At 43.3% G+C, this 27,910-nt stretch overlaps 2 protein-coding genes across 5 annotated transcripts; both read right to left on the reverse strand.

The window, feature by feature from the left end:
* Window positions 1–718: 718 nt before the first annotated feature.
* GIMAP4 (GTPase, IMAP family member 4) lies at window positions 719–20,064 on the reverse strand. 4 transcript variants are annotated; one of them, XM_074315150.1, is made up of 3 exons: window positions 19,990–20,064; window positions 4,780–4,851; window positions 719–2,517 (listed from the first exon to the last, which is right to left on the reverse strand). In XM_074315150.1, exons 2-3 carry the CDS (start codon window positions 4,814–4,816, stop codon window positions 1,586–1,588), a joined length of 969 nt encoding a protein of 322 aa, XP_074171251.1. In that variant the 5' UTR covers window positions 4,817–4,851; window positions 19,990–20,064; the 3' UTR covers window positions 719–1,585. The 4 variants fall into 4 exon arrangements, with proteins under 4 accessions (XP_074171251.1, XP_074171250.1, XP_074171253.1 ...); XM_074315149.1 differs by lacking the exon at window positions 19,990–20,064 and adding an exon at window positions 6,730–6,858; XM_074315152.1 differs by lacking the exon at window positions 19,990–20,064 and adding an exon at window positions 5,581–5,603.
* GIMAP7 (GTPase, IMAP family member 7) lies at window positions 14,837–20,104 on the reverse strand. The gene is made up of 2 exons (XM_074315153.1): window positions 19,990–20,104; window positions 14,837–17,014 (listed from the first exon to the last, which is right to left on the reverse strand). The coding sequence occupies exon 2, from the start codon at window positions 16,973–16,975 to the stop codon at window positions 16,097–16,099; it is 879 nt and encodes a 292-aa protein (XP_074171254.1). The 5' UTR covers window positions 16,976–17,014; window positions 19,990–20,104; the 3' UTR covers window positions 14,837–16,096.
* Window positions 20,105–27,910: the final 7,806 nt, after the last annotated feature.

Here is a 27,910-nt window from a genome sequence, read left to right on the forward strand (position 1 = left end):
AGAATTTTGTCTAAAATTCCAGTGATGAGAACAATAGACACAAAATGCACCCATATTCTGCAGAATGAAACCAAATCTGTCTCACTCTTAGTGACTATTTCTGAAGGAATCGTGAACTTCTTTATGTGGTGCTTCTCTTATCCTTGTGCTTTTGCTAACTTTTATTAAATGTACAGTCTAAATTCATGTGTGTTTGGGGGAAGTAAGGGAGAGGTATATGTCCTAGTGGGGGAAAATGGTGTCAGGGCATGGAGAGGCCAATTTCAAGATGGCAGAAAACGGAGAGTTGGCATATGACCAACAGGACATGCTGGTAGAACATGGAAATGTGCTTTGAGAAATCCTAGAAATTATTATTTAGGAGTACCCAGTAGAAAAGCAGAAAAAGGATTGACTTCAACTACTGTTATCCATATATTAAAGGAAATTTTTTGCACTAGGAAAACCACTAAGGTCTCAGAAGCCTTGGTGATACATAACTTCTATCAGCACATATGGAATTAACCCAAGGAGAATGTGGTTTTCAACGGACAGATGGATAAGAGTGTGGCTGAAACTTCCAGGGAAAGGGAGACGGGGAGACATCTGGAGGGTAGACCAAACTTAGCTCCAAAATCATCTTGAACTTTTACCAAAAAGTGCAATTCATCCTTGTGTTCTTTGAAGAAGTATGAGTGGTATTTCCTAAGGTATAACAGATTCCAGTTGTACACAAATATGAGAAAACAGAAAAGTTTTATTATAATAACAGTCAGCAAACAATTCAGGTGGGTGGTGACAGCAGTCAAGATGTGGGGTGAAGGAGGTGGGGTGGCAACAGTTAGTTTCACAAGAAAAGGAGCGAACTGGTTATTTAGCAAATTGGTGACATTGAGGTTGGTCAAAGACTTTCTACAGCTACATCTGAATATACCAAACATTGTTCTTCTATCGTTTGAATCTCTGCCGTTTTCTCTTTCTGGAATTTCACTTTAGTTGAGTTCTGAGAGATCTGTTTTCCAGACAACTCTTTGTTCTTTAGTGAGTGGGCAGATGAGAAGGAACAATTTGAATCCTTCTGTAAGAATGTAATTTAACAAATTTATGTTCATCTAGAAAGAATTCTACAAGCATCTGTATCTATAGATTACCTAATGCAAAGAATGGATTTTTCTAACAAACCACACGGGTAAAATGATCACTGCGGTCCTAAAAACAAGAGAGTAGAAGCCACAGACAGAGATTATCTGCCAATCTGGAAAGAATCTACAGGAGAAACTTGTACTGGGGATAAACAGAGAAAGCTTGGGGTGATGTTCTGTTGGTCTCCTGCATTCCTTTCCTCTGTGTTTCTGAGAAAGAATTCAGACAACAGGGAGCATCCATACTTTCTACTTTGGAGTTTTTTACAAATTGAGAATTTGTCCCCCTCCCACCTTGTTAAAACAGTCAAACGCCTACCAATTTCTAACAGTGAATTTGACTACACTCCCTAGTCCCGAGAGCCCGAGAGACAGAAACAGAGAGCTCTGGCTTTGGTGAATGAGTTATATGGGGCAGGGGCACCTGAACATACACAGGAAGTATGGACAGATTTTCATTAAGCTTAATCATCATCAAACAGAGACATGAAAAAATTGTAAGCATTCTGCAATGCTGTCAAGATGAATTCAATTATTCCACTCTGCCTCTCAACTTCATCTCTGACATTTTGTTGCATGAAAACATGTTGATACTCTCTTTCCATCAATGCCCTCTCCATTTGTGCCTTTCTCTTTTCCCGCTCCAGCTCATCCTTCAGCGCTCTGATTTCCTCTTCATACTCAGCTATTATCTGCCTTTTCTCTCTCTCCAGCTCTTGTCTCTGATATTCTAGCCTCACTTGGATCTGTTTCTGAATCTCCTCCTCAGCCTTTTGGAACATCTTATTAGTGTAGTATCCTCCCTCATTCTCCCTTACCACGCGCTGGACCAGGGCCAGCAGCTCTTCCCTCTGGGCCACCCGCTCAGCGCCTGTTGCCTTATTGTTGAACACACAGTAGCGATTCGGAAACTGGCTTATCAGCTTTTGAATGCCTTCGGCAGAGTCCTTTAAGTAATCACAGAAATCCATGCCATCCAAGTCATCTTTCCGGGTGAATAAGAGGATCATGTATTTCTTAGCTCTGTTTCCAAACATGGCCAGCATCCTCTCTGTGGCCTTGTGCTCTTCCGGTGTGTAACGGCCCACCGGGATCACCAGGAGCAAAGCGTGAGGCCCCGGGGCGCTCAGGAGGATGCAGCGAGCTATCTCCTGGCGGGTGTCGGTATCCGATACCTCAGTGTCGAAAATGCCAGGCGTGTCCACGACGACGACTTCTCTCCCATTCCATGTGGTTTTCCCTTTCTCACATTTCTTGGTGACAGATTTTGCTGCAATGCTGGAATGAAACACTTTCTCTCCAAGGATACTGTTTCCTGTTGCACTTTTTCCTGCTCCAGTCTTACCCAGTAAGACAAGTCTCAGTTGCGAATCTCCAGGGCCTTGGTTTCCAAGCCCTGGGACAGGAAACAAAAGTCACCATGTTAGGATCAACCTCCAGCTGTTTCCCCTGCAGCCCCCAAACCCTCTAGTGCCCTTCTCTACTGCCTCTTGGGGTTTTATCCCCTTAGTGACCTGTGTACTCGCAGGAGGTCTGTAGAACCCTTGGGCCCAATGTTCCTCTTGCAGCACTTGGGGGACGCCTGTGCACTTATTCTGACCTGTGATAGCTAAGTGGCCACACAGGAGTGGATAAAATGGTTTAAGACGAGACTCTGAGCTGCTGCTGGTAGCTTTTTCTCGTAAGCGAATGCAGGAAATACCACAAAATCTGACTTCGGGACATCACAGTAGACGATCCCCCGTCCCCCCGCCCCAATTTATATTCAAAATGGGACTTTTCTTTCCAGTAAGAAACCGGTAGGTGGGTAACACAAACCATCCCACCCTTGCAGGGGAGAAAAGGGACACCTGCACAGAAAGGAAGAGGGTCCCTTTATATTTCACATCAAACAGAAGAGAGATTTTGCAGTACCCTCACTCTGGCTTCCACAAAATCTGTAGGTAACCCCCATCTCCCACACACTTTATGGTGAAGCTTTTGCTAATCCATCCCCAAATCAGAGTTTCCCACATTTGATAACCAGAATCCTGGGACGAGAAAAGTAAATTTCCAGGAGCTGAGGACACTGGGTAGAGGCTGGCTAAGATTAAGGGAAAATGTGAGTGGGAGTTGAGATTATTATTCAGTTGGCATCACAATGAAAGACTCCCACCTAAGGATAACCTGATGGCATTAGGGAAAGTAGGAAAATCATGGGAGGTGAAATGAAAAGCCACCAAAGGCCAGCTCCAACACTAAAACAATTTGCCACTGCTGTTTGCATATGCCCCCATAGGTTGTAGGTTGCAGATATGGCCGTGACTTGCTCCCAGTCTCTGTACGCATGCCTCGTTGGGATGTGGAGCTGTAGTTCTTCCCAACAACATGCTGAGTCTGTCTCTCCAACCCTGAATCTGGGTGGGCCACGTGACTTGCTCTGGACAATAGACTAGTAAAAGCACGATGCAAACAGAGACTCCAAAATGCTGTGCACTGTGGCTTGCTTTCTCTTTCTGCTCTTCAGAACCCTGCAACTGCCCTACGAGAGGACTGGACTAGCATGTTTGATGAGTAGGGACACAAGGCCCAGCTGTCCTTGTCACCCTGGACTGCCCAAGAGCCTGCGAACCACCAGACATGACCAGGGGGCTATCCAAAATTAGCCAGCTGGCTGCTTCATGCTGAGTGAAATAAGTCAGATGGCAAAGGGCAAGAACCATATGATTGCACGCATGTATGGGACATAAAACAGAAAGCGACAAATGAACCAACCAACCAGACTCATAGACATGGACACCAGTATGGTTGGGGAATGGGACTGGGGGTGGGGTTGAAGAAGGTAAAGGAGGTCACATATATGGTGACCGAAGGAGATTAGACTTTGGGTGGTGAGCACACAATGCAATACACAGATGATGCATTATAGCACTGTACACCTGAAACGTACATGATGTATTAACCAAGGTCACCCCAATAAACTTAATTTTTAAAAGAGTATCCAGTTCTGTCCTGAACCACTAGCTTACCACATGAGTGAGTCTGGCTAAGGTTAGCCAGATTGGCTCAGACCCAAGAGCTGTCCACCTGGCCCACAAAAATCGAGAGCCAACGAAATGGTTGATGTGTTAGGCTCCTAAATTATGGAGGGGTTTGCTAAACCAGCAACACTTCAACTGCTCTAGTCCATTTCTATGGAGGAGGGAGTGAGGGGAGGGCTATGTGAAAAGCTGAGTGAGTCAGTTTGTTGACTTTGTTGGTTATAGTCAAGCCACCGGGAGCTGGGAAATTAGGGAACTGAATGAAGCATCAATTATTCTCATTTCCTCTTTCCCAACCCCCTCCCAGGCTGAAGAGAGGAAAGAAAACCACCGAAAGAGCTACACTTGGCTGTTCCGGGGTGTCCACATTGTGGGAAGGAGGGAATAGGGAACCTCATCGAGCCTGGGACCCATCAGGGTATTTTAACCTCTGTTCTTCTTAGCGCTTATGCTCCATCACGAGGAGACGGTGTAGAGAAGAGAAAGAGGGGACTCAATGAAGGGAACATAAGAAATGGGGTTGGAAACATTTTGCTCTTGCTCAGATGGGGACTGGCAGGCAGGACAGGAGCACCCCCTCGCCCCCCACCAGGTGCCTCCCTCCGGCCTGGGCTGGGGAGGCACGAGGACCCTCTCACCGTGGCTGCTCCTGGGTTCACTGAAGTTGAAACTCATACTGTGGGACTGAGCTGCCGTTGGAGTTTGAATTCCTGTAAATCAAGAAACATTAAGTGTCTTTTTGGGGAATGGAGAATAACTGGAAACTGAAACCTCACGTAGCCAACAGTTTCTTCTTTTCCATAAACTTGCTTCTTGATTTTTCCTCCTCTATTTCCCAACACTTCTCCTCAACTCTCCACTGTCAGCCTCGCTTTCCAATTGTTGCCATTTCTCTACGCAAACAAAATGCTTCAAGTGCTTCCTCGGCGCTGGGTCTGGGCTCCCTTCTGTCCCTCTCTTCAGTGAATTATTGCTTTGAATGCCATTAGTACCTTGTCCATAGCCTAGACCGCCTCAGCGTTCCAAACTTTTGTATCCCATTCAACTGCTCCACTTAGCAAGTTCATGGGCATCTCAAACAGAACTCAGTCAAAACGGAACCCTTCGCCCCCACCCCAGCCTGTTCTGCCCCAGATCGTGTAAATGATTCTGTCCCCATTTCAGTAGATGGCATCGCCATTCAGCCAGAGGCTCCTGAAGAATGCTGGGGTCATCCACATCTCTTCGTTCCTCATTTGCTCATCAGCCCATCACCAAATCCTATGGCTTCTACCTCCAAAAAAAGTCCAATTTATGCAGGTCTCCTCATCCTCATGTCAACCCAAACCACTATCAGCTCTCTCTCTCAAAACTCTTTAACCACACTGGCCTACTCCATGTCCCCAGAGTCCCCCAAGTTCCTCCCAACTTCTAGGCCTTTGCAGAGGAGTCCCCTCTACCCGGAGCACTCCCACTGCAATGGAGTGAGTGTCCAGTTCACTCCTGCGCAGCTCTCAGGCCTCACATCTCCAGAGCGGCTTCTCCAACGCCTCTCCCCCCGCCCCACCACCACCACCAACACAGCTGTAGTGTGTGTGCTGTCTAATCACTCTTCTCTCACTCCTAGGGGTTCCTATAAAGTACAAATCACATAGGAAGTTGTTTGTCTGCTTTTGTTATTACTCTCTCCCTTTAGGCTGTAAACTCTGTGATGGTTCATCCATCTGTGTCCTGTATTTTCCTTTATTCCCTGGGGACAAACATGATACTGGGCAAAGAGTGGTTTTCAATAAATATTTATTAAACAAATTGATCAAAAATCCCTGATTCTTGCCTCCTCTCTGATCTTTATGTCTAGCCTACATCTAAAAGATTATCCTTTCTTTATTTATCAATATTTAGTGTCATAGATCCATGGGATTACATTTTAAATGTTTTGTTTCGTGGCTGCCTACCAACGTTTGGCCATGGAGAATGCCACCTGCAGAACTCCTAGTGGAGCAGACTTTGACTGGGAGAGTCTGAAAATGCTAGTTGTTAAGGACAGAAAGCCATCAAATGCAAATTTGCAACACCATTAGAAAGAGAGACAATCTTTTTGAAAGATGAGTTATTTCTTTATTCTTTAATGATAGGGAATGAGACAGCTTCTTGTAAACCGGGAAGAGAAATCACAGAATTTTTACAAATCAGCTTTGCCCACAAAGTGGACGTTGGTGACAGAGTATGAGGAATGGGGACATGGCGAGCTGTGCTGACACCTTCCAGTGCTGTTCACCCGCCAGCACCACCAGCAGCCCTCAGAGCTAATTCTGTCTGCTCACCCAACTCTAACCCTGAAAGTTTCAAGTTTTTTTCTAAATTCTCTAAACGGTGAAATATCCTCTTTGCAGCAACCCCAGAAAGGTATTAATCTGTAGGGCTCAGCCTTTAAAACAGTTTACAACCTCAAGTCGGCAGAGACAGGAAACAGAAAGCAATGAGAAATATATTCTGAAAGCGAGTTTGCCGGGAGGTTTAAGATATAGATCCAGGGGAGAGGTCTCCTCTCTACTGAATCACACATTTCCCACCTTTGCCCCCCACCCCAAACACACATCTTCCTTTACCTGGAAAATCTGCATCCTGCTCTCTTCTTTATCTTTGAAGGCAGCGTTAAGTGAAGATATTGAATAGGAAGAAGAAAGAGGAAGGGAGGGGAGGAGCTGTCCCAACTTGCTCATGTAAGAGACCTGCCCACCCTACCATCCAGTGTCACTGAAAGAACTTTCTGCAATGATGGAATTGTTTTGTGCATTTCAATGTGGTAACCATTAGCCTCACGGGCAGTTGAGCATATGAAAAGTGATGGGTGTGATTGAAGAACAGGATTTTTAATTTAATTTTATTTTAATTAATTTAAAGTTAAATCATCACATCTGCCTGGGAGCTACCATATTGGACCATGCAAAGATTGTACAGGGAGGGAAGGAATAGGGGTTGTGCTGTAAAATTCTGGAAGAAACTGCTGAGCCAAAAACAGGGAGTTGCCAGTTCTTCTGAAAGACCCACTTCTCGGCACAGCTGGCCTCCCAGCCCAACATTTGCCCCGTTGTTTTAGGGCTGTCTCAGTGTAGCCAGCTACTACCTCCTCTGCTTCCTCCCAGTGATGTGGCAGAGAGAGGGGGCTGCTATATCTAGGTGTGTTGTCTGAATCATCTGCTAGAAGCAAGAGAAGTCACTGGTCTTCAACAGCCTAATTAGGATGGGCCCAAAGTTACCTGATGTGATGGAACTAGAAGCATTTAGAATAGTCTAACCATCAACATCTGACACTACCCACCAAGAAAATAGAAATTGGGAAATTATTGTAATGGGGGTCCCAGTTCTCTAGAGACATGGATCCCATTATAAAGGGATTTATAATTTATGATTATACCTCATAACTGAGACTTTATGTAGAGTTGTAAAGGCCATCAGTGATAACACAAACTGCTAACAACTCCAAAGGGAGATTAAAGAGAAGACATAAATTTCTCAGAGGATAATGGTGGTTAGCCTTGTGTATACAAGCATAGGGTAATTATCCTCAAATAGGGGCCAGGGCACTGGAAAAATCATGCACTAGTACCCAGGATAAACAACCTTCGAGAACAATGTAACCTAAGTAACAGGGATGACTCGGAGCCTAGGTGAGACAGGCAAACAAAAGCAAGTCAAAAGAATAGGCATGGTGTGAACACATCTCTATGATTCTGTAGTGGGCGACTTAAAGAGAGGAAGGGTAGGGTTATATTTAGTTTTTACTGCTTACACCTAGCTAGAAGGATTGTATCATTCTCTATTGAACTGTGGGAGTGGGAGCAGAGATTGCTATAAAATACAGCAGTTAGTTTAAGTATTATTATAAACCCCCAGACCATTACTTAGGTATTCTTTATTTGGGTTACAGGGTTCACTGCATATAAGATAATTCTCAGTTACAGCTTATATTTGTAATGACACTCAGGTTTGGGTAAAATGCTTTCACAATAAAGCAATGTGTAGAGAGAAATTTCTAGTTTTAAAGGCTTATGTGTAAAATGAAAAACAATCTAAAAATAATCAGGTGAAATACCACATTTAAAAATTGGAAAAGGAACAGCAAATTGGACCTATAGTAAGGAGAATGAAGGAAATAATACAGGGAAGAAATTACTGAAATAGAAAACAGAAAAACAATGAAAACAAAAGCTGGTTCTTTGAAAATAATCAATAAAATTGACAAGCCTCTACCTACATGAATGAAGAAAAAGGGTAAAAATATACAAATTACCAATATCAGGAGTGGAAGAGAGAATATCACTATAAATCTTACAGACATAAAAGAGAAATGATGGGCTGTAATGAAAAACTTGATGCCAATAAATTTGACTATATAGATAAAATAGATAAATCCTTTGAAAAGCACAAGTTAGCAACACTGACCCAAGAATAAATATAAAATTTGTAAAGCCCTATATTATATAAAAAATTAAATTGTGTTTAAAATATTCCCACAAAGAGAACTCTAGGGTAAAATAAATCCATTGGTAAATTTCATTGACCAATTCTAAGGAAAAAAACTGTATGATATCAACCTAACAAAAACTCAGAAAACAGAAGATAAAAGAACATATCCCGTTATATTTTATAAATAAACAGAATAGTATTTAAAAAGACACGCCACCCAATAATAAAATGGGCAAAAGATTTTAATGAAAAGAAAATATACAAATGACCAATAAACATATGAAAAAACGCTCAACCTGACTAACCTTTGGGGAAATGCACATTGAAACCATCATGAGATACCACCACACGCCTATTAGGAAGACTAAAGTTAAAAATACTGACAATACGAAATATTGGCAAGCATGTGGTCTCATAGATTGCAAACAAGCATACAAAAAGCTACCACATTTGGGGGGGATAAAATCAACAGTATCTCATAAAGTTAAACACACAATACAATCCAGCTATCCCACTCAGACTTGTATGTGAATGCCACTTTATTATAGTATTTATAATAACCCAAACTAAAAACGCGTAAATGTTTATCAATTGGTGAATGAATAAATGAATTCAGGTATATCCATACTTTCAAAGGTTAAATTGTGTCCCCTAATAGAACCTCAGAATGTGTTCTATTTGAAAATAGGAGCATTGGAAATGTAATTAATTAAGATGAGGTCATACTGGAGCTGGGTAGACCTTTAATCTAATGTGACTGGAAGCGGAGACCTAGCGATGGGTACAAACCAGTGAACACCAAGGATTATTGGCAACACTGGAAGTTAAGAAAAGAAAGACACTAAAATCAGATTCTGCCCAGAGCCCACAGAGAGAGGGTGGCCTTGATGACTTCTTGATTTCAGGTTTACAGCCTCCAGAACTGTAAGAGAAGACATTTCTGTTGCTTTAAGTCACCCAATTTGTGGTACTTTCTATGGCAGCCCTAGGAAACTAATACACATACTATGGAATCCTAGGCAGCAATGAAAAAGAACAAAAAATACAAACCACAGCATGGGTGAATGTTTAAAAAATGCTAAGTGCACATCAACCACGACTGTCTTGTAGATCACATTCATATAAAATTCTAGAAAAGTCACCACTAGAGTAACAGAAAGCATTTTTCACAGAAATAGAATAACCATAAATTCGTATAATCACAAAAAACACCAAGAGTAGCCAAAGTCATCTTGAGAAAGACGAAGAAAGCTGGAGGCATCATGCTCCCTGATTTCAAACTCTATTACAAAACTATAATAATTAAAACAGTATGAAATTGGCATAGACACAGACATATAAATTAATGAAACAAAATAGCCCAGAAATAAACCCACTCCCATATGGTCAATTCATGACACAGGAGCCAAGAATATACAACGGGAAAAGGACAATCTCTTCAATCAAATGTGTTGGGAAGACTGGACAGCCACATGCAAAAGAATAAAACTTGACCACTATCTTACACCAGACACAAAAACAAAAACTAAGTCAAAATGGAATAAACACTTGAACATAAGAACTGCCCATAAAACTTCTAGAAGAAAACAGAGGCAGAAGCTGCTTGACATTAACCTTGGTTTTATTAATCTGACACCAAAAGCAAGGCAACAAAAGCAAAAATAAACAAGTGGGACCACATCAAACCAAAAAGCTTCTGCCCAGCAAAGGAAACCATCAACAAAATGCAAAGGCAACCTACTAAATGGGAGGAAATATTTGCAAATCATGTATCTGATAATTTCATAGCTCGGCTAATTTCCAAACTATGAAGAGAAGTCACAAGACTCAATAGCAAACAAAACAATCTGATTAAAACATGGGCTGAAGATTTGAACAGAAGAAGACATACAGATGGCCAATGTGTTCATGAAAAGATGTTCAACATCAGTCATCATCAGGGAAAAGCAAATCAAAACCACAATGAGATGTCATCTCAACCTGTTAGGATGGCTGTTACCAAGAAGGTAAGACATAGCAAGTGTAGGCGAGGATGTGGAGAAAGGGAACCGTTGAGCACTGTTGGTGGGAGTGTAAATTGGTGCAGCCATAATGGAAAACGGTATGGAGGGTCCTCAAAAAATTACACATAGACCTACACTATGACCCAGTACTTCCACTTCTGGGTATTTAATGAAGAAAACAAAAACTGTAACTTGCAAAGACGTCTGCACCCTTATGTTGCAGCCTTACTCACAATGGCCAAGATACAGAAACATCCTAGGTGTCCATTTACGGATGAGTACACAAAGAAACTCTGGTGTGGACCTATACAATGGAAGATTATTCAGCCATTGAGAAAACTAACAAACCCATGTCATACCATTTGCAAAAACATGGGTGGACCACAAGGCCGTTTGCTAAGTGAAAGAGGTCAGAGAGAGTCAAATACTGTATGATCTCTTTTACATGTAGAATCTGAAATACAATCAACCAAGCAATGAAAAAAAAACCTAGCTCATAAATACAGAGAATAGGTGGGTGGTTGCCAGAGGTGAGAGGTGGGAGAAATGGTCAAAGGGGATCAAAAGTTAAAAAACTAAAACAAAATATAAAATAAGTACACGTTGGAACAAATGTAAGCTAATAAGAAATACCAAGACTTGTTGGAAATATTTGTTTTAAATTGATTATTGAATCTACTAAAAAGGTAATGAATTCTATTTTATGTAAATGAACATTTAATAAAGTGAGGAAATTGCAGACATTTAGAGACAATCGGATGTAAATCGGGTGGCCAGTTGTTGGAATGATTGTAAGCTGGCCACCAGCTGTCACACTACATCGCGGCGATGCCCTGTTACAAGATGAATTTGTATCTCTGCTCCTCCAGAGACAGAGTCTATTTCTGCACCTCTTGAAGGTCAAAGTCTCAAAGGTTTTGTTGTTTAGTTCCGGAAATTTCTGGTGTTTTATGCGTTTCCTGTTTTCTGCACAATTTGACCCCCTTTTCACCCACGTGTTACCTTCTTCTGCATACAAAAGTATCAGCCCACTTTCCTGGAAACTGTATGGTAGGGAGACCAGAGGATGATTTTCACAGACATCACAGCAGGGTCCCCAGGAGTCTGTGGTCTACAACTGACATCAGCTCGTGTCTCAGAATCTTCACACATACGTGGGAGTGAGTGTCGGTCCCAAGATTTTCAACAAAATGCTGGAAGGCAGAGAGAGGTGAAGGGTGCACTGGGGTAGAAACCCACAGACAACAGGGTCCCAGAGAGGCTGCAGCTGACGTGGCCACACATGTGGGCTGGGCACCCCAGGGAGGTCCGTCCAAAATGGAACGGGGTGCTGGGACTGACAGGAGGGGATTAGTTGAAGATGTGCTATCAGACAACTGACTCCATGATCCCCTGGTGTACCCCTAATTCAGAGCCCCACACTTCAAGAAGAGAGATTTGCTCTAAAGATTAGAACATCTCCATAGGATAATGTGTGCTTTGTGGCATAACAGCGTGTCCTGCTCTGTCACCGCAGGTGAGGCCTGCAGTCACAAGCATCCCTTAGGGTTATGTTAGGGTTAGGTTGGGTTAGGGTTAGGGTTAGGGTTAGGGTTAGGGTTAGCGTTAGGGTTAGGTTAGAGTTAGAGATATAACTTCTAGGCAGCTTTTCTAATGATTTATTTTTAAATTTGAAAAGGCAATCAGAGAGAGATGACACTTAAGGATATGCTACCATTTGAAAGGCAAAGACACGAGGCAATAATATAGTAAAGGTAACCCTAAAGGCCGCCATTAACTCAGGAAACAAAAACAAACCCGGGAGGTGGGGGTGGGGGGGAATAACCAAGCAAATAAAAATAAATTTCTCTTGCAGGTAGCTAGAATATTAACCCTCCTACCGAAATCAAGTAAAAGTACTGAAAAATAGTACATATGTTTTCTTAAAAGCATGTGGGAGAAGGCAGGAAAATAAACGTTCTCATACGCGGAGCGAAGTGAGGGTGGAAACCCAGACGGTAAGTGGAGGCTAGCAGCCGGCTGACACTCTGAGGCTATTTTACCAAACCTGGGGGACTGAAACGTTGGTTCTTGAAGCCACACTTACAGCTAAAATGCACTCGATATTTCTTGTCTTTCTGATAATAGCCGTTCTAACAGGCAAGCTTGACCTAATGACTCAAAAGCAAGGACTGATTCAAGACAGGGGTTCTCATAGGGAACTTTTACCATAAACCCCAAAGGGCTACCCTCTCAATAAAGTCAATGACTTCTAATTGGTGAGTGCATGACGGATTTGAAAAACGAAGACCAGAAGGGCATTGAAAGAGGCAAAAGATGTTTATAGAGCAAAACCAGAAAAGAGGGTAGAGAAAGTTTTTAAAGCAGTAAGGTTGACTGTTTTTCTGAACTGAGGAAATGCACCAGTGCGGACATTCAAGAAATCTAACCCAAACCAAGGAAGATAATTAAGAAGGAATTCACACGTTGATGCATAACAGTGCAGCAGTAGGACATCAAAACAAAAAGAATAGCTTCATGGGAGCTGCGAAAATCAGACAGATGACCTTGGAAGAAGTGATGGTTGGAATGGGCCTGATGTCTTAACAATAACAAAGAACCAGAGAACAATGGAAGCAGATTTTCAATGTGCTGAGAGCAAACAGCACTCAACCTAAAATTCTGCGCTCAGGGAAAACAGCCGACAGAACTGAGGGCAAAACACCCACATCTCAGACTGCAAAGACTGAACTCTCCTGCCACCTGCACAACCTCACTAAAGGAATGTCTAAACGATTTACTTGAGGCAAGAGGAAAGTATTCCCAGATGGGAAATCCGAGGTTAAAAAAAAAAAAAAGACTATGTCTAAACGAACAGAGACAGTATAAATAATAGAAACAACCTTTAGGGTACTATATAGATACGGAGGGAGAATGGGAATGGAATTAAAATGTTGCAAAGTCAGAGCAGCTATGAACTGGGAGAAAATGTTTGCCTTCTCCCACATATCGCATAAGGAACTTGTAAATATATTTGATAAGAGCTGACAAAGAACAACATATATAAAGAATTCTTAAAATCCATTAATAAAAAGACTAACAGTCCAATTTAAAAAAGGCAAAATATACAAACAAGCATTTTTGACATATAATAAACTGTATATAATTATTGGATGAATTTTTGCGTATGTATCACCTGTGAAGCCATCACCACAACTAAGTGAGGACTATATCCACCAGCCACAAACATCTCCTCACGCCCGGTAGTGACCCCTGGCCTCCTGCCCACTCTCGCTCCAGGCAAACACTCACGTATATGGCACTTTGCATGGCAAGTGTCCCTTGATGTGAGTGTGCGTGGCTGAGACCCAGACTCAGAGCTGAGACCTCTGACCTCCCTGGAGGATGAGATGAGAATGATGGTGATGATGATGGTTTCCTGTAACATGGCAATTTGTTGATTCCAAACACAGATTTAGAAAGAATTTTAGGTAATCGAGTGCTTCTTCACAGTTAGAAAGAACTGGACAACCACTGCCGTAGATACTCCATTTTTTCATATTTGTGGATAAACAGAGATGAGATTGGTGTTTGGCTTGAAATCTCCCAGGTGTCATCTGAAACCAGCACCGCTCTGGAGGGCAGGGAGAGACCCCAGAAACAGGCAGACCACTCCAGATGGGGAAGTGGCAGTTCAATGAGCAAGTCAACTTTCCTTTCTTTCATTAAATTTATTGAAGTGACAATGGTTAGGAAAATTACATAGGTTTCAAGTGTCCAGATCTATCACACATCATCTACATATTTGCACTGGGTGCTCCCCACACAGAGCCTCCTTCCATCACCATATGTTTGGCCCCTTCACCCTCTCCTACCTCCCCCTACCCGCTTACCCTCAGGGGAACTTTCTACAAAGCTTGTCTTGGCCAGCCCCAAGAAGCTCCTGCCTGCCAGATCTGAGAAGTATACACAGAGGCCTTAGCTGGGCGAGTACATAAGCCCTCTTGATACTCTCAACAATATATTACTATTTCAAGGTTGTGTCCTCAGGGCAACTCCTGGGAACAGAAAGGGCAACTGAATACACATTCCAGGAACAGGATGAGGGAGGTCGGGGCAGGAAGGGGTGATGGGAGGGAGTTTCCAATTGCCCAGGTCCAGGTTCCCGGACAATCAGGGGTCACATCCTCTCCATGACCTACCGCAATTAACTGAACACCATGGGTTCACCTCTGGGAGTGTTTGAGCCAAAGGAACACCAGACTTGTGGGATTAAAGGATTTTATTTTTACTGGTTTTATTTTTACTGGCTTAAGATTACAGCTAGTCACAGATGCTCTGCAGGGAGAGAGGCAAGCGAACACATACCCCGGCCTTGCTTTTCTACCCCCACAGATCTACTGCTTGGACTTCCCAGTGGTAGAAGCCAAACAGAAGCCAGAGAGCAGGAGATGCCACTGGTGGAGTCCATGTGGGTCAGCCTCTGTGGGCAGAGAGCTGGGTGAAGGGCGAGGTGTAGATCTGCAGATGCAAAGGAAACATATTTGGCGCAGAAGAGATTTGCAAGTTACAGTCAGGGACATTTTAAGTTAGGATGGTACCTTAAGAAAGAGAGAGAGAAAAGAAAACAATAAGAGAATTTCTCAACTTCCAGACGCCATGACCCTCAGAAGTGTCCTCCTGGGGAAGCCTGATGCGTCACTAATGAAGCACTACAGCCGTGGACTGAAATAACAGGCGTCACCAGTGGTGCTAACGCCACACGTGTGCGGGACTTCTTATCTGAATTGTCCTAAATTGAGTCTTTGAACGGTACAGAATATATTATTGCCCGATTATGCCAATTTTGTGACTTCTTAAATGTGTCGCATCACGAGGGGGGACAGGTGGAAATGGGGAGAGAGCTGGCATAATAAACCATCCTGAAGCTTAGCGGTTTAAAACAACAGCCATTATTTCCCTCTCTCAGGAATCGGCGATTAGACAGGACGTGGTGGGGATGGCTCCTTTAGGCTCTTTGCAGCTTCATGGGAGGGGGCTCAGTTGGCAGCTGGGGAATCTGTTTCCGTGATGCCTGACTTGCACGGCTGGCACGTTGGTTCTGCCTGGCAGAGGAAAGACCAGCCAGGGAAGTGGGCCTGCGACTTCACGTCCTTTTCATGTGGCCTCTCAGTGGGCAACTTGGGCTTCCTCACAACATGGTGGCCAAGTTCAAGGGCAAGCACCCCAAGGGAGCAAGGCGGCATTGTCCCTATCTAACTGTACAAGTCACACGATGTCACTTCAACCATTCACGATTCATCGAAGCAGTCACCAAGTCCATCCAGTTTCTAGGGAGGGGACACAGATCCCAGGACTCAACAGAAAGAGAACAAGCTCAGATTGTAAGAAGAATACATAGGACAGAGGACACTGTTGTAGCATCTTTGGAAAAGACCATGTAAGATATTGCTGTAACTAACTTTGAAAAGACAATCTACCTGATAAACAAATCATCGTAAGCTAAGAAGAAATAAGATTTACGTTACTTCCAAAACCTATCCCATATTTTTGAAATCACCTTAACAATCCTATCTAAAAGCTCTGCAAATACATTCTTTTCAGCTTCTTCTCTTATGTTTTCCATTTTTTCCTCATATTTCATCCTTAGCTGTTTTATTTTTTTCTCCTTTTCTTCCCTTAGTTTTTCATAATCCTTCTCTACTAGTAGAAGTTCCTTCTGTAATTCATCAGCATAGGTTTTCCTCAAGACCTTTTCCTGACGTTGCAGCCTTTTCTCTGCATCCTTGTAAATGTCATCAGAAAAGTAGGCCCCTCCGTTGCCCCGCACCATTCTGTCTATTATCTCCACCAGCTCCTGCACTTGAGCTTCCTTCTCAGCCTCGACTGTACTTCTGTTATTGAAGGCACAGCAGCGGTCCCCACACTCTTTGACGAGGTTTCTTAGGTCCACGTCTGATTCGCTTATAAAGTCTTCCAGGCTCTGGTCCTCTAACTCATCTTTACGAGTGAACAAGAGGATCATGTGCTTCATGGCTTCCTTCCCAAACACGGCCTTGACCAATGCAACAGTTTTCTGCTCTTCTTCCGTGTAGCGGCCCAGCCGCACCACCAGGACGATGGCGTGAGGCCCAGGGCACGAGGCGACGACACAGCGGCTGATTTCCTTACAGGTCTTCACCATTGTCTCTTTAGTGTCAAAGAGACCTGGGGTGTCAACAACAAGAAGCTGTCTCCCCTTCCACTTCCGTGATGCTTTCTGACAGCTCTTGGTAACAGCATGGGCGGCAATTTTAGACTCAAATTCTCTTCTCCCAAGGATGGTGTTTGCTGTCCCACTTTTCCCACTGCCGGTTTTCCCCACCAGAACAATCCTCAGAGTGTTGTCCTTAAGGCCGGCCATGATCCTGTCAAGAGGCTCTGGGTTCAGGTACCCACAGACCTTAAGGAAGGGAAGGAGAGGGAAAGGGGGTCAATATAGGTCAGTGGGAACCACTTCCAGCCCTCTGTTCTTCTTTTGTTCCTCCTGAAAATTTGTAATAGTCTATTAATCATATTGACTCCAGGAACGACAGAAAGATGAAATGGTTATTACTATGGAAGAAATAGAACAGCAGTTCCAGAGTTTCCCCACAAAGGAGTACCGGGTCCAGGTGCTTTCATAAGGGAGCTCATTTAAACCTTTAAGCTCTGATAATCTCAGTGCTACTTAAACTATTCCTGGTCAGTTAAAAAAGAAGAAAAACTTTCCATTTTTCTGTGAATCGAGGATAAGTTGAGCCCACAGGCAAACAAGGACTTCACCAATAACCACAGCTGCCGACGTGTCTCATTTGCGAATACTCATACCAAAACCCTCTATAAATTATGAGACACTTAAAAAAAAGCAATACATTATCATCTGATTTATTTCAGAAGCACTAGGGTGGTTAGATATGAGACAGTTGGTTGTTACAACACATCTCATTAATAGATTAAGAAGAAAATAACCTCGATGCAAAAAGACATTTGGCAAAATTTCACACTGACTCATGTTTAAAGTATTTCATAAAATTAGAATTAATAGATTCTTCTCTAATATGATTTGATATAACTATAAATTAAAAATTTTTTGTCCTTACCTTTCCTCCTGCAGCTAAAATAATAGATTATAAAGTTCATTTGGATGAGGAAAGAATAAAACTAGCCTACACCATCAAGAAACACAACTAAGAGGGACGACTAGCTCTACCAGAGAGTAAAACTTTGTAGTTTCCATAATAAAAGCATTATGATGTTGGTGCATGAAGGGAGAGAACAGTGAAACAAAACAGAAAAGACAGAACTAGACCCAATTAATCATACAATATTTATTAATATTCAATTACATTATGTTAAATTTATATTCAATAAGGCAGCATCTCACATCAGTTGGAAAAAAAGATGGACTAATAAGCAATTTTGGGGTATCTATGTAACCTTATAGAAGAAGATAAAACTGCATCGATTGCCTCATGCCATTCAAATTCCTAATTGGTTAGAAATTTAAATATAAGAAACTAATCCATATTAATAATGGAAAAAACATGGATCAATTCTTTTGAATCAGTTGTTCCCTTTGGAGTCTGCTAAGAAAGCATCCCATTCTTCTGAACACTGACAAACAAAGGGCAAGAATCAAGCATTCCTATTTTGTCTTTCTATATAACTGTACCTAGTGAAGGTGAAAGAGTGCTTGAGGGGAACTTCCTTTCATAGGATTATTCCATCTAAGAAATGAAGAAAGAGTGATAGAATTCAAATTATCATCATTTGTGACCCTTAGTGAAACAATAAATTTACGCCAGGCAATCATTAAAGTCTGTCAATGTCACAGAAAGAGACACAACCAAAAACATCATGTGCCTCCTGAGGGAAGCATACAGCTGCACCTATGAAGGATCCCCCCAAAGACACAGTCAAACCCTGATCTAACCAAGCCTCTCCCTAAAATATCAATCCACACAGAACACTGGAACTACAAGAGTAGGTGAAATGACAGCTCAAGGATTTAACCAACAAAATGTACTGCCCAAGCCTGTTGGACAAAAAAGTTCCCCTTTCTTAAACACAGAAAATTCCCAGAAAGAAACCAGGAAGGTTGGAAACCTCTATAGGAAGTCAAACTTAAGCAATATCCGATAATTGTAAGTTCTGGATCTTACCTGGATGCACCTTCAAATCATTTTTTAAATTATGAGATAATCAGTGAAATCTGAATACAACTAGTAAGTTTTTAAAAACTTGTCTTGCTTTTTGACGTCTGATAATGGTAACATTTTTAAAATGGTTTTACCTTTCAGACATATCGACTCAAATATTTACTGATAAACTGAAACAATGTCTGATATTTGCTTCAAAATAATGTGGAGTGGGTGGGCACTAGTGAGCAGATCGATGAAATAAGATGTCCATCGGTTGATAATTATATAATAAGTTTGGTATCGGCACATGGAGGTTCCTGATTATTCTCTTTTTCTTTGAAGAAGTTAAAATTGTCCATGATAAATATCTTAACCTGTGTGTAACATGACCCCTACTGAACACTCTACACCAAGCCTCCTGATAAATATGTGTGTACGTCATTTCACTTACCCCCCACAAGAGCCTGCAGAGAAGCTAATTTTATTATTTTAACTTTTTAAACGAGGACATTGATGAGGCTCAAAAATGCTGAAACCCTTGCCCAACATCATGATTCTAAAAGTCCATTTATGACAAACCAGAGATAGAGTAAGGGAGGGCAGGGACGAGAGCCCCCACTCTTTCCAGAATGGTGAACTGGTAGCCAGCTTGGAATTAGGGAGGGCTACCAGGAAGGTTTCGCATACAACGCTCTAGAATAGCCAACCTCTCCCCACCCCGCTCCCTCCTCCCTCCAGATGTCACACTTTTAGGGTCACGGCTTCTCCCTGTGAAATTCTGGAAAGCATTCAGCACACTGAATTCTAGCTTGTCTCTGCCATGAGCGAGTGGGCATCCTGGAGAAGTGCCACCCTCTCTGTCCTCCTGCTTCTGTTGCAGTAAAAAGAGGGATTTAGACTGGGTGGTCTCCAAATTGCCTTCCAGCTCTATAGACCTGCCGTGGGGCCACTAATGTCCTAGGAATGGGAACAGGATGGGTTAGGAGGCAGCCCTCCGTGTCTGTCACCAAGGCAAGTATATGGCAGGTGCACTGGGCAGCACGAGCTCGCCCCATTCAGTATGAGATGGATGCACGCCGGGCTCCTCGCTCCCCTCCCTACCATCCACCCCGACCACTCTGCCAGCGTCCTCCCTGCTGTGCTGCCAGCCTGGACCTGGTCTCCTCTCAACCAGAAGCCACCCCCGCACAGACTCCCTGGACCTGACCGCCCTCACAGCTCTATTGCTTGGGCGCCACTTGTCAGCCAGGCTCACCTTTGCAAGGAGTTGATGACTTCTCAGGTTTTCTCCAAAGAAGCTGTGTGAACTGGTGCTTTTGCTTTAAGTGTGAGCAGAACGTGTTTGTACCCTTGGAAACCACTGAGCCAGGAAGCTCAGATTGGGTGGAGCCAGTGGAAGAACTGTTTGCCTTTAAAGAGACAGAAATACTGTCCCATCATTTGGTTGGTGGGTGCTGTGGTTTTCTCAAGTTAAAACCTTTTCTTCCATGGGCCCCAATTTCCAAAGCCATATTCCTTGATCTGGGTTACAGTGGGAGATCCAAACGGCCCTGTTTAAATGGCCCACATCGTGTCCAGAAAGCCAGGCACAGTGTCTCATCAGTGTCCCTGCTGCAGTGGGAGATCACAGGTGATTCTGGAAGGAAGAAGCCGGGCATGTGACTTGGGGTATCCTGGGCTGCTTGCTAGTCATGGTATATAATATGTGACTTTAGTCTAGTCTTTCAGGAGGGTCTCAAGTTACTTTTTCCAAAATTAGCAAGACTCAGGTACAAAGACCAAAGAACCTAAACCACTGGGAGCCCAGAGTAAGAGGAATAGGAGGCCTGGAAAAAGTGACCTCTAACCACACAGTGTCTCTGGCTTTTTTCATGTGGTTCTTGCAAGCTTGGAGTATAGGTGATGTGACAGGTAAAGCTGCACCCAGGAGGCAGATACAACTTTCCCTCCCAAGCCTGCTGCCTTCCCCTGCCCCAGGCCCGGCAGAGACAGCTTATCCTAAACCTACCCAGCGAATGGCTCCCACCTGCACTGGAAATTCTCTTGAGGCAAGAGGCAGGCTGTCAAAGCTCTCACGGTTCACAAGATGTTCCAGTTGTCTGTTGCATCGCCATAAAAATATTAAGTTCTTTATGATGAACTTTGGTTCACTAGATTGAGAGGCTAGATTAGTCAATGCTTAAGCTTGAGGGTAAGTACTAAGATGACAGATGTGGCAGGAAGTAGCCAACATGATGGTATCCATACAGGGAAACAGATTTGGAAATGATGGTGTCAATGACCAATTATTGGTGTTAATGACTTGGGTCACCTTGAAGGGTCCCAGGGAAGAGTTTTCTGATTCAACAAAGGCACAGATCAGGAGCAGCTCCGTAATTTGCAAGGTCTGGGACAAGAGGAAAAAGGCGGGTCCTTTGTTCAAATATCACTGAGAATTTCAGGATGACATCAGCAGAGCATGAAACCCAAGGAGGGGTCCTTCTAGCACAGGCCCTGTGCAGCTCTGCAGACCACGCACCCATGACGCTCACCTTGACAGGGCTGCCTTTCTATGAGTCTAGAGCAGAACCAGAACCACATCTCCTGCTCAAACGATTGCCCAGTTCCATTTCATCCTACAAATTTCTAAAGTGAAACTCGTCCTGCCAGAGCTGCCTCTGAAATTTTCCTGGTCAGCTAATTGCTTCTCCAGGTATGACGCTCAGTACACTGAACAGGAAACGGGAAGTAGTGGAGTACAGTCCTGACGCTATAGGAAACAGGACGCGAATCCAGTGGTCACAGCCTTGAGGCCACTGGTCACGGACGAGTATCTGGAATGTAGTAGTCCCACCTGTGAACCCTAACTTAGGAGCGATCCCCTTCATAAGATTTGTGACAGGAGGATGGTTGCCTCTTCTCTCTCCTGTATTGTTCTCTTCACCTCATCGTGAAGAGCTGCTTTCCACGTCCAGCTCTGCGGAGAGCCACCTGAGTCTCTGCTGCTGGCCTCACCTACAACGTCATGAGGTTGCCCCTCCCCAGGAGGCTGCTCCTTCCACACAGTCAGAAGCAACGAGGTGAATGTGGAGGGAGCCCCAGCCTCCTTTTTAACATTTTCCCTTTATCCTTTACATCACACACACAGCCATGTAGGTAGATAAGAATTTTCCAAAGGTCAGGGGTTATTTTTTTTAATTAAAGTTTATTTGGGGTGACAATTGTTAGTAAAGTTACATAATTACAGGTGTACAATTCTGTAATACATCATCTATAAATCACATTGTGTGTTCACCACCCAGAGTCAGTTCTCCTTCCATCACCATATACTTGATCCCCTTTACCTCATCTACCACCTTCCTCCCCTCTTACCCTCTGGTAAACATTAAACTATTGTCTGTGTCTATGAGTTTTTGTTAATCATTTGTTTGCCTTGTTCTTTTGTTGTTTTTGGTTCATATACTACGTATCAGTGAAATCATATGGTTCTCTGCTTTTTCTTTCTGACTTATCTCACTTAGTATTATAATTTTAAGGGTTATTAAAAGACTTTTCTTTAAATCCTGTCTTGTGTAGTCTGCCTCATGAAGCTCAGGGCTTTTCTTGCTGCAATGATCTGGATAAATTCCAAGCTCAAACTTCCTGACATTGCAGAAATAATAGCAGGAGGCGAAAGGAATGGTTCCTCACGCTCTCCTGACTCTTATACAAACGGACAATTAACACTGGTACGTCAGCTTCCTATTGCTGCCATAACAAACTACTAAAAATGTAGTGGCCTAAGACAATACAAACTGATTCTCTTACAGTTCTAGAGATCATAGGCCACAGATTAGTCTTACAAAAATAAAACAAAGGTATTAGCAGGGCTCGTCGTTTCTGCAGGCTCCACGGGAGAATCCATCCGTTGCCTCTCCAGCTTCTAGAAGCTGTCAGAATTCCTTGGCTTGCGGCCACATCACTCCAATCTCTGCAGCCATCATCACAGTGCCTACTTCCTCTTTGATCTTCTTGCCTCCCACTTATAAGGACCTTTGTGATCACTCAGACAGTCCAGGAGAATCTCCCCATCTCAAAATCATTACCTTAATCACATCTGCAAAAAATCGTGTTGCAACAAGGTAACAATTCACAGGTTCTGGGGATTAGAATGTGGTTCTCTTTGGGGGGGTGGGGGCCGTTATTCAGCCGACCACATGTGGATAAGTTAACCTCTCTTGCAACACACTCTCCTCGTCTTTAAAGTGGAGCACTTACTTCATGTGGTTACTGCTGATATCAGGAAGCGGGGTGCTGCTGTAAAAATAAAACACTTAAAATGTGGAAGTGGTTTTGAAGTTTGGTAATGGACAAAGGCTGGGAGAATTTGGAGGCACATGATGGAAAAGGCCTCGATTTCCTTGAAGAGACTTTGGGTGAAATATTAAAGGTGAGATCTCAGACCGCAGTGAGGGACACACTGTTGTTCACTGGAGGACAGGTGACACTTGCTATAAAGTGGAGGAGCAGGTGCTGAGTGATGTTCTACCGCTGGGTGGAGGGAACTTGTGAGTGATGAACGTGAGTGTTTAGCAGAGGAGGTGTCTGAGCAGAGTATGGGAAGTGCAGCCTGGTCTCTCCTTGCTGCTTCTAGGAGAGAACAACAGGGCAAGAGTTTGGAGTGATGCTTCTACGAGCCAAGGACTCCGAGGGTTGCCGCAAACCACAAGAAGCCAGGAACCAGCAAGGAAGACCTTCCCCAGGGCCTTCAGAGACCGCGTGAGCTTTCTGACGTTGGACTCCTCAAACTCTGAGATAATAAATACATTTCCATTGTTTTAAGCTACACAGTTCATTGCCATCAGTTACTGCAACCCTAGGAACCTCACACATCTTTTCCTCCACCTTTTCTGCCACCGGCTTTTTGTTCCATTCTCTTAACAACTCCAAGGTATTCTCTGCATTACACAGTCTGAGCAGTGCACACTGACTAGAATCCATGCTTCCCCATGCCCCATCCACACATATCCCTGTGGACCATGGAAACCTCGTAACGGGCAAAGTGGTGGCTTTCTCAGAAAGGCGTTTGAAACTCGGCCTGAGCCTGTTTCTGGGAGACTTCTCATTGCCCGGGGTTCCCAGATGCTAGATCCGCCCCCCACCTCCTCACCCCCGCCATCCTCTCTACTTTGACCCTTTCTGAACTCAGGCCCTTTACAGAAGAATTTGGGGTTTTGAACAATTTATACAGCACACACACACAAAAAAAGAAAACCTGTTTCTTTTCAAGAGGGACAGACAAAATGAAAGGCTGGCAGTGCATAAGGCTCCTGAACTTGTCCAGGAAACAGTCCGGATGGTATGAGCAAGGGTGTCATGAGACCACGTCTGCCTGAAAACATTCCCCAGACCCACCAGGAAGAGTCAATCTCACACACTTACAGGATACCAAACGCACACAAAAGAATCATTTGAGCTAAAAAAAAAAAAAAAAACAAAAAAAAAACATAGAGGACATGCCCCATACAAATAAGACAAAACCATCTTTAACGCATTTCAATATACAGGAGGCATCTGCTTGGCTACACTGGCAGCTCAGGACAGCAACACCGTCTGGCAGTTTGCATCTTTCTGTTAGCCCAGTGACGCTGGTTTCATTCCAGGAGCTTCAGAGTAGACGCTCATAGTAGCGCATCTGCACGGGGATCAACCATTAACATGAAGTGTCCTTAGGAAAGGATTCTCCCACTATCAAGATCTATGGCTTTGGACACAACACACACACACACACACACACACACACAACAACAACAACAACAACAATCCATAACCCCTCTGAGCCCAACTATCTTTACAGATAAGAAGACAGGGACGTGTTAAGATGATGTAAGATGATGCCCACCAAGGAGGTATATCATATGATAACATGGGTCTTGCCCAGTGAGAACAAATCCCCAGACTCTCCCACCGGCATGAATCATGAGCCCTGGCCTCTTACTCACACTGCTTCTCAGACATTGGTTGATTAGAGAGATCAGCCTCTTACAGTGTACAGAGGTCCTCAAAGGGAGACCCCAGGGAGGGACCAGTCCTGGGGCTCCTGGCTTGAAGGGTCTGGTGTGAGGCAGCAACATTATTACGGGCCCTCTTCTCCCAGTGCTTTGAGTCCCTAGAGCCATCAGAGTCACGCAGAGTTACAGACCGTGGCAGACACCAGGTCTTTGATCTCAGTGACAGATGTCAGATACAGATGTTTGCCACTGGGCACCAACATCCAAGAAAGCAAGAAGCAAGGAAGCAGGCATTTTCTCCCCCAGTTTTCTGCTACTCTCAACACGCTCACAGCTCCCTGCCTTACTCGTCTCCCAAGACTTTTTAGTCCCCTCCCTCCAAAACTCACAATGTTTGCTTGGATACCCTCTCAATTCTTAGCCATTCCACGACACTAGTGGTAAAAGGAGACACTGCTTAGGAAAACAGGAATTAACAGAAAAATTCAGAGGCTGCCATATCCATCTGGTAGTATTCACTAACTTGTCCTTTTTCCAGGATTTGCGATTTGGTTTGCACGATTTCTGCTGTTATCTGCATTTCTTCCTTTTGGTTGCAATTGGACATCTTTTGTTTCTTCCCTCCAACCCTCCCGTAGAGTGTTCTTAAGTGCTTTATTACTAATGATAAATGCATAAATAAAACTTTAACAAGCGACAAAGAGATCGTTTTAATATATATCTCAGCATATCACAGCTCAAAAAAACTTTTTTGGTTTCTCATAATCCCCTGTATTTCCAAGAAATGAGCTACAGGATGATTTATTGTCAATTCACTTGTGTACAGAAAAAGATGTATCTTGCCTCGGCCACAGCCACTTCCTGTCTCACATTCTCCTCATTCTGTCTTCCTCACCACTTAAAGTTGTGGTCACAGCATAGACTAGAAAGGCTAGGTTACAGGGTCATGTCCCCTTATTTGTACCTGCTGAGGTGTTCAGAGGGGTGAGGGGAGAAAGGCTGGGCCAAGGAGACACATCACCTTGGAGATCGCACTGAACTGTGCTCGGGATCCCATTCAGCCCCTTCTCAGGCTGTTTCTGGCCAAGGAATTAAAGAAAGAGTTTGCCTCTGAGTCTCCAGACCCGTGTGGCCCCATTCAGAGCAGGGACAACACTTAACACTTTGACAGGAGCCAACAAAATGGACTCTGCTCTAAACTGGAACAGGTGCTTCCGAGGGTCACTTTCAAAATCCTAACAGTGAACTTCTCAAAGCTCAAGAAGCTACTAAATAGCTAAGCAGCCTCATTGTTTTTGAATATTGTTTATCATGAAGAAATATCACATGAAAATTAGAATTAAACGACACATATCAAAGCTGTGAAAAACCATAAGTGACTATTTAGAAATATAAGGAGACGTCAGCATGTCTCCTATCCTCTGCAAGCATTACATGTCTGCATTTAGTGGAACACCAAGGACTCAAGACAGAGATAGCAGTCTGGAGGACAGCGGCCGCTGCCACCTGGGTCCCTATTTAGCAATATTTCATTCAACTCCACTAAAGAGCAAGAAGGGAACTAAACCATCCAAAATCCATGCACACAGCTGGAAGGAAGATGAGGGGAGCTAGCACGGACTACAGTTTAATCTAAAACTACTGACAGGATTTCCACTTCGGGAAACATCATGAGGAACCCTGCAGACGTATTGCTGGTGTAACAACCGCAACTGGTGAAAATGATCTTTTAAAAAATTAAAGGCTCTGAAAGCTGCCCTACGTCCTTGAGGCTCAGGTGGGTGGAGCATCGTGCTCCTAATGCTGAGGTCGCCGGTTCAATTCCCACATGGGCCAGTGAGCTGTGTCCTCCAAAACTAGATTGAAGACAATGAGCTGCCGCTGAGCTGCCGGAGGGGTGGCTGGATGGCTCAGTTGGTTAGAGCGCGAGCTCTCAACAACAAGATTGCTGGTTCAATTCCCGCATGGGATGGTGGGCTGTGCCCCCTGCAACTAAAGATTGAAAATGGCAACTGGACTTGGAGCTGAGCTGCGCCCTCCACAACTGGATTGATGGACAACGACTTGGAGCTGATAGCCCTGGAGAAGCACACTGTTCCCCAATATTCCCCCCAAAAATTAGAAAAACAAAACAAAATACCTCATAGGATGTGTTTAAAAAAAATAGCTGCCCTAAGTTCATATGGCAAGTGAAGAAATGTTTATTATTTTTTAAATAAACCATTGTCATCCCAGGTGACGTCCTGAGACTGTGCCTTCTGAGGAACAAAATTAGAGATTTCAGGGGAAATACATTAGCCAAGGGGAAGAGTCTAGCCAAGTCACTAAACAAACATGCAAACAACAGCAAATCAAGCCCTAAAACAAACGAAGGTAAATCACTATCCAGAGTTGTTACACTATGTTACCTAAAATGCCCAGTTTTTTGTGAAAATTACAAGACATACAAAGAAAATGGAAAGTGTGACCCATATACTGAAAAAAATCAGGCAACAGAAACTGCCCGTGAGAGGGCCTACATATTGCACTTGAAGACGGGGCTTCAAAGCAGAGATTCTAAACGTGTTTAAAGACCTTATGGAAATCACACTTAAAGAAATAAAGGAAGTTATGACAACATCTCATCAAATAGAGAATGTCAATATGGAAATAGAAGTTATTTTGAAGAGCAAAATAGAAATTCTGGAGTTGAAAAGTATAACGGAAATGAAAAATTTATTAGAGGGGCTCAAAGGTAGATTTGAACCAGCAGAAGAAAGACTCAATGAATGTGAAGATACAATAATTATAAACATATGCCCTGTACCCGCGAAAATAAGACCTAGCCAGATAATCAGCTCTAATGTGTCTTTTGGAGCAAAAATTAATGTAAGACCTGGCCTTATTTTACTATAAGACTGGGTCTATAATATAATATAATATAATATAATATAATATAATATAATATAATATAATATAATATAATATAATACCTGGTCTTATATTAATGCGTCCAAAAGACGCATTAGAGCTGATTGTCCAGCTAGGTCTTATTTTCAGGGAAATGGTATGAGCTTAACAACTGAGCCCTGAAACACATGAAGCAAAAACTAATAGAAGTCAAAGGGAAATAGACAATTCAACAATAGTAGCTGTAGACTTCAATACTCCACTTTGAATAATGCCCAGAGCGACCAATCAGAAAGTCAACAAAGAAAGAAAAGATGT

This window comes from Rhinolophus sinicus, linkage group LG11 (assembly GCF_036562045.2).
Source record: "Rhinolophus sinicus isolate RSC01 linkage group LG11, ASM3656204v1, whole genome shotgun sequence".
In the NCBI taxonomy this organism is placed as follows: Eukaryota; Metazoa; Chordata; class Mammalia; order Chiroptera; family Rhinolophidae; genus Rhinolophus; species Rhinolophus sinicus.

Bases quoted from the DNA above. Each gene is read 5' to 3' on its own strand.
- GIMAP4 (XM_074315150.1), bottom strand. From the start codon at position 4,816: ATGAGTTTCAACTTCAGTGAACCCAGGAGCAGCCACG. The intron at 2,518-4,779 runs GTGAGAGGGTCC...TTCCTGTCCCAG, and splicing joins TGAACCCAGGAGCAGCCACG to GGCTTGGAAACCAAGGCCCT.
- GIMAP7 (XM_074315153.1), bottom strand. From the start codon at position 16,975: ATGGCCGGCCTTAAGGACAACACTCTGAGGATTGTTCTGGTGGGGAAA.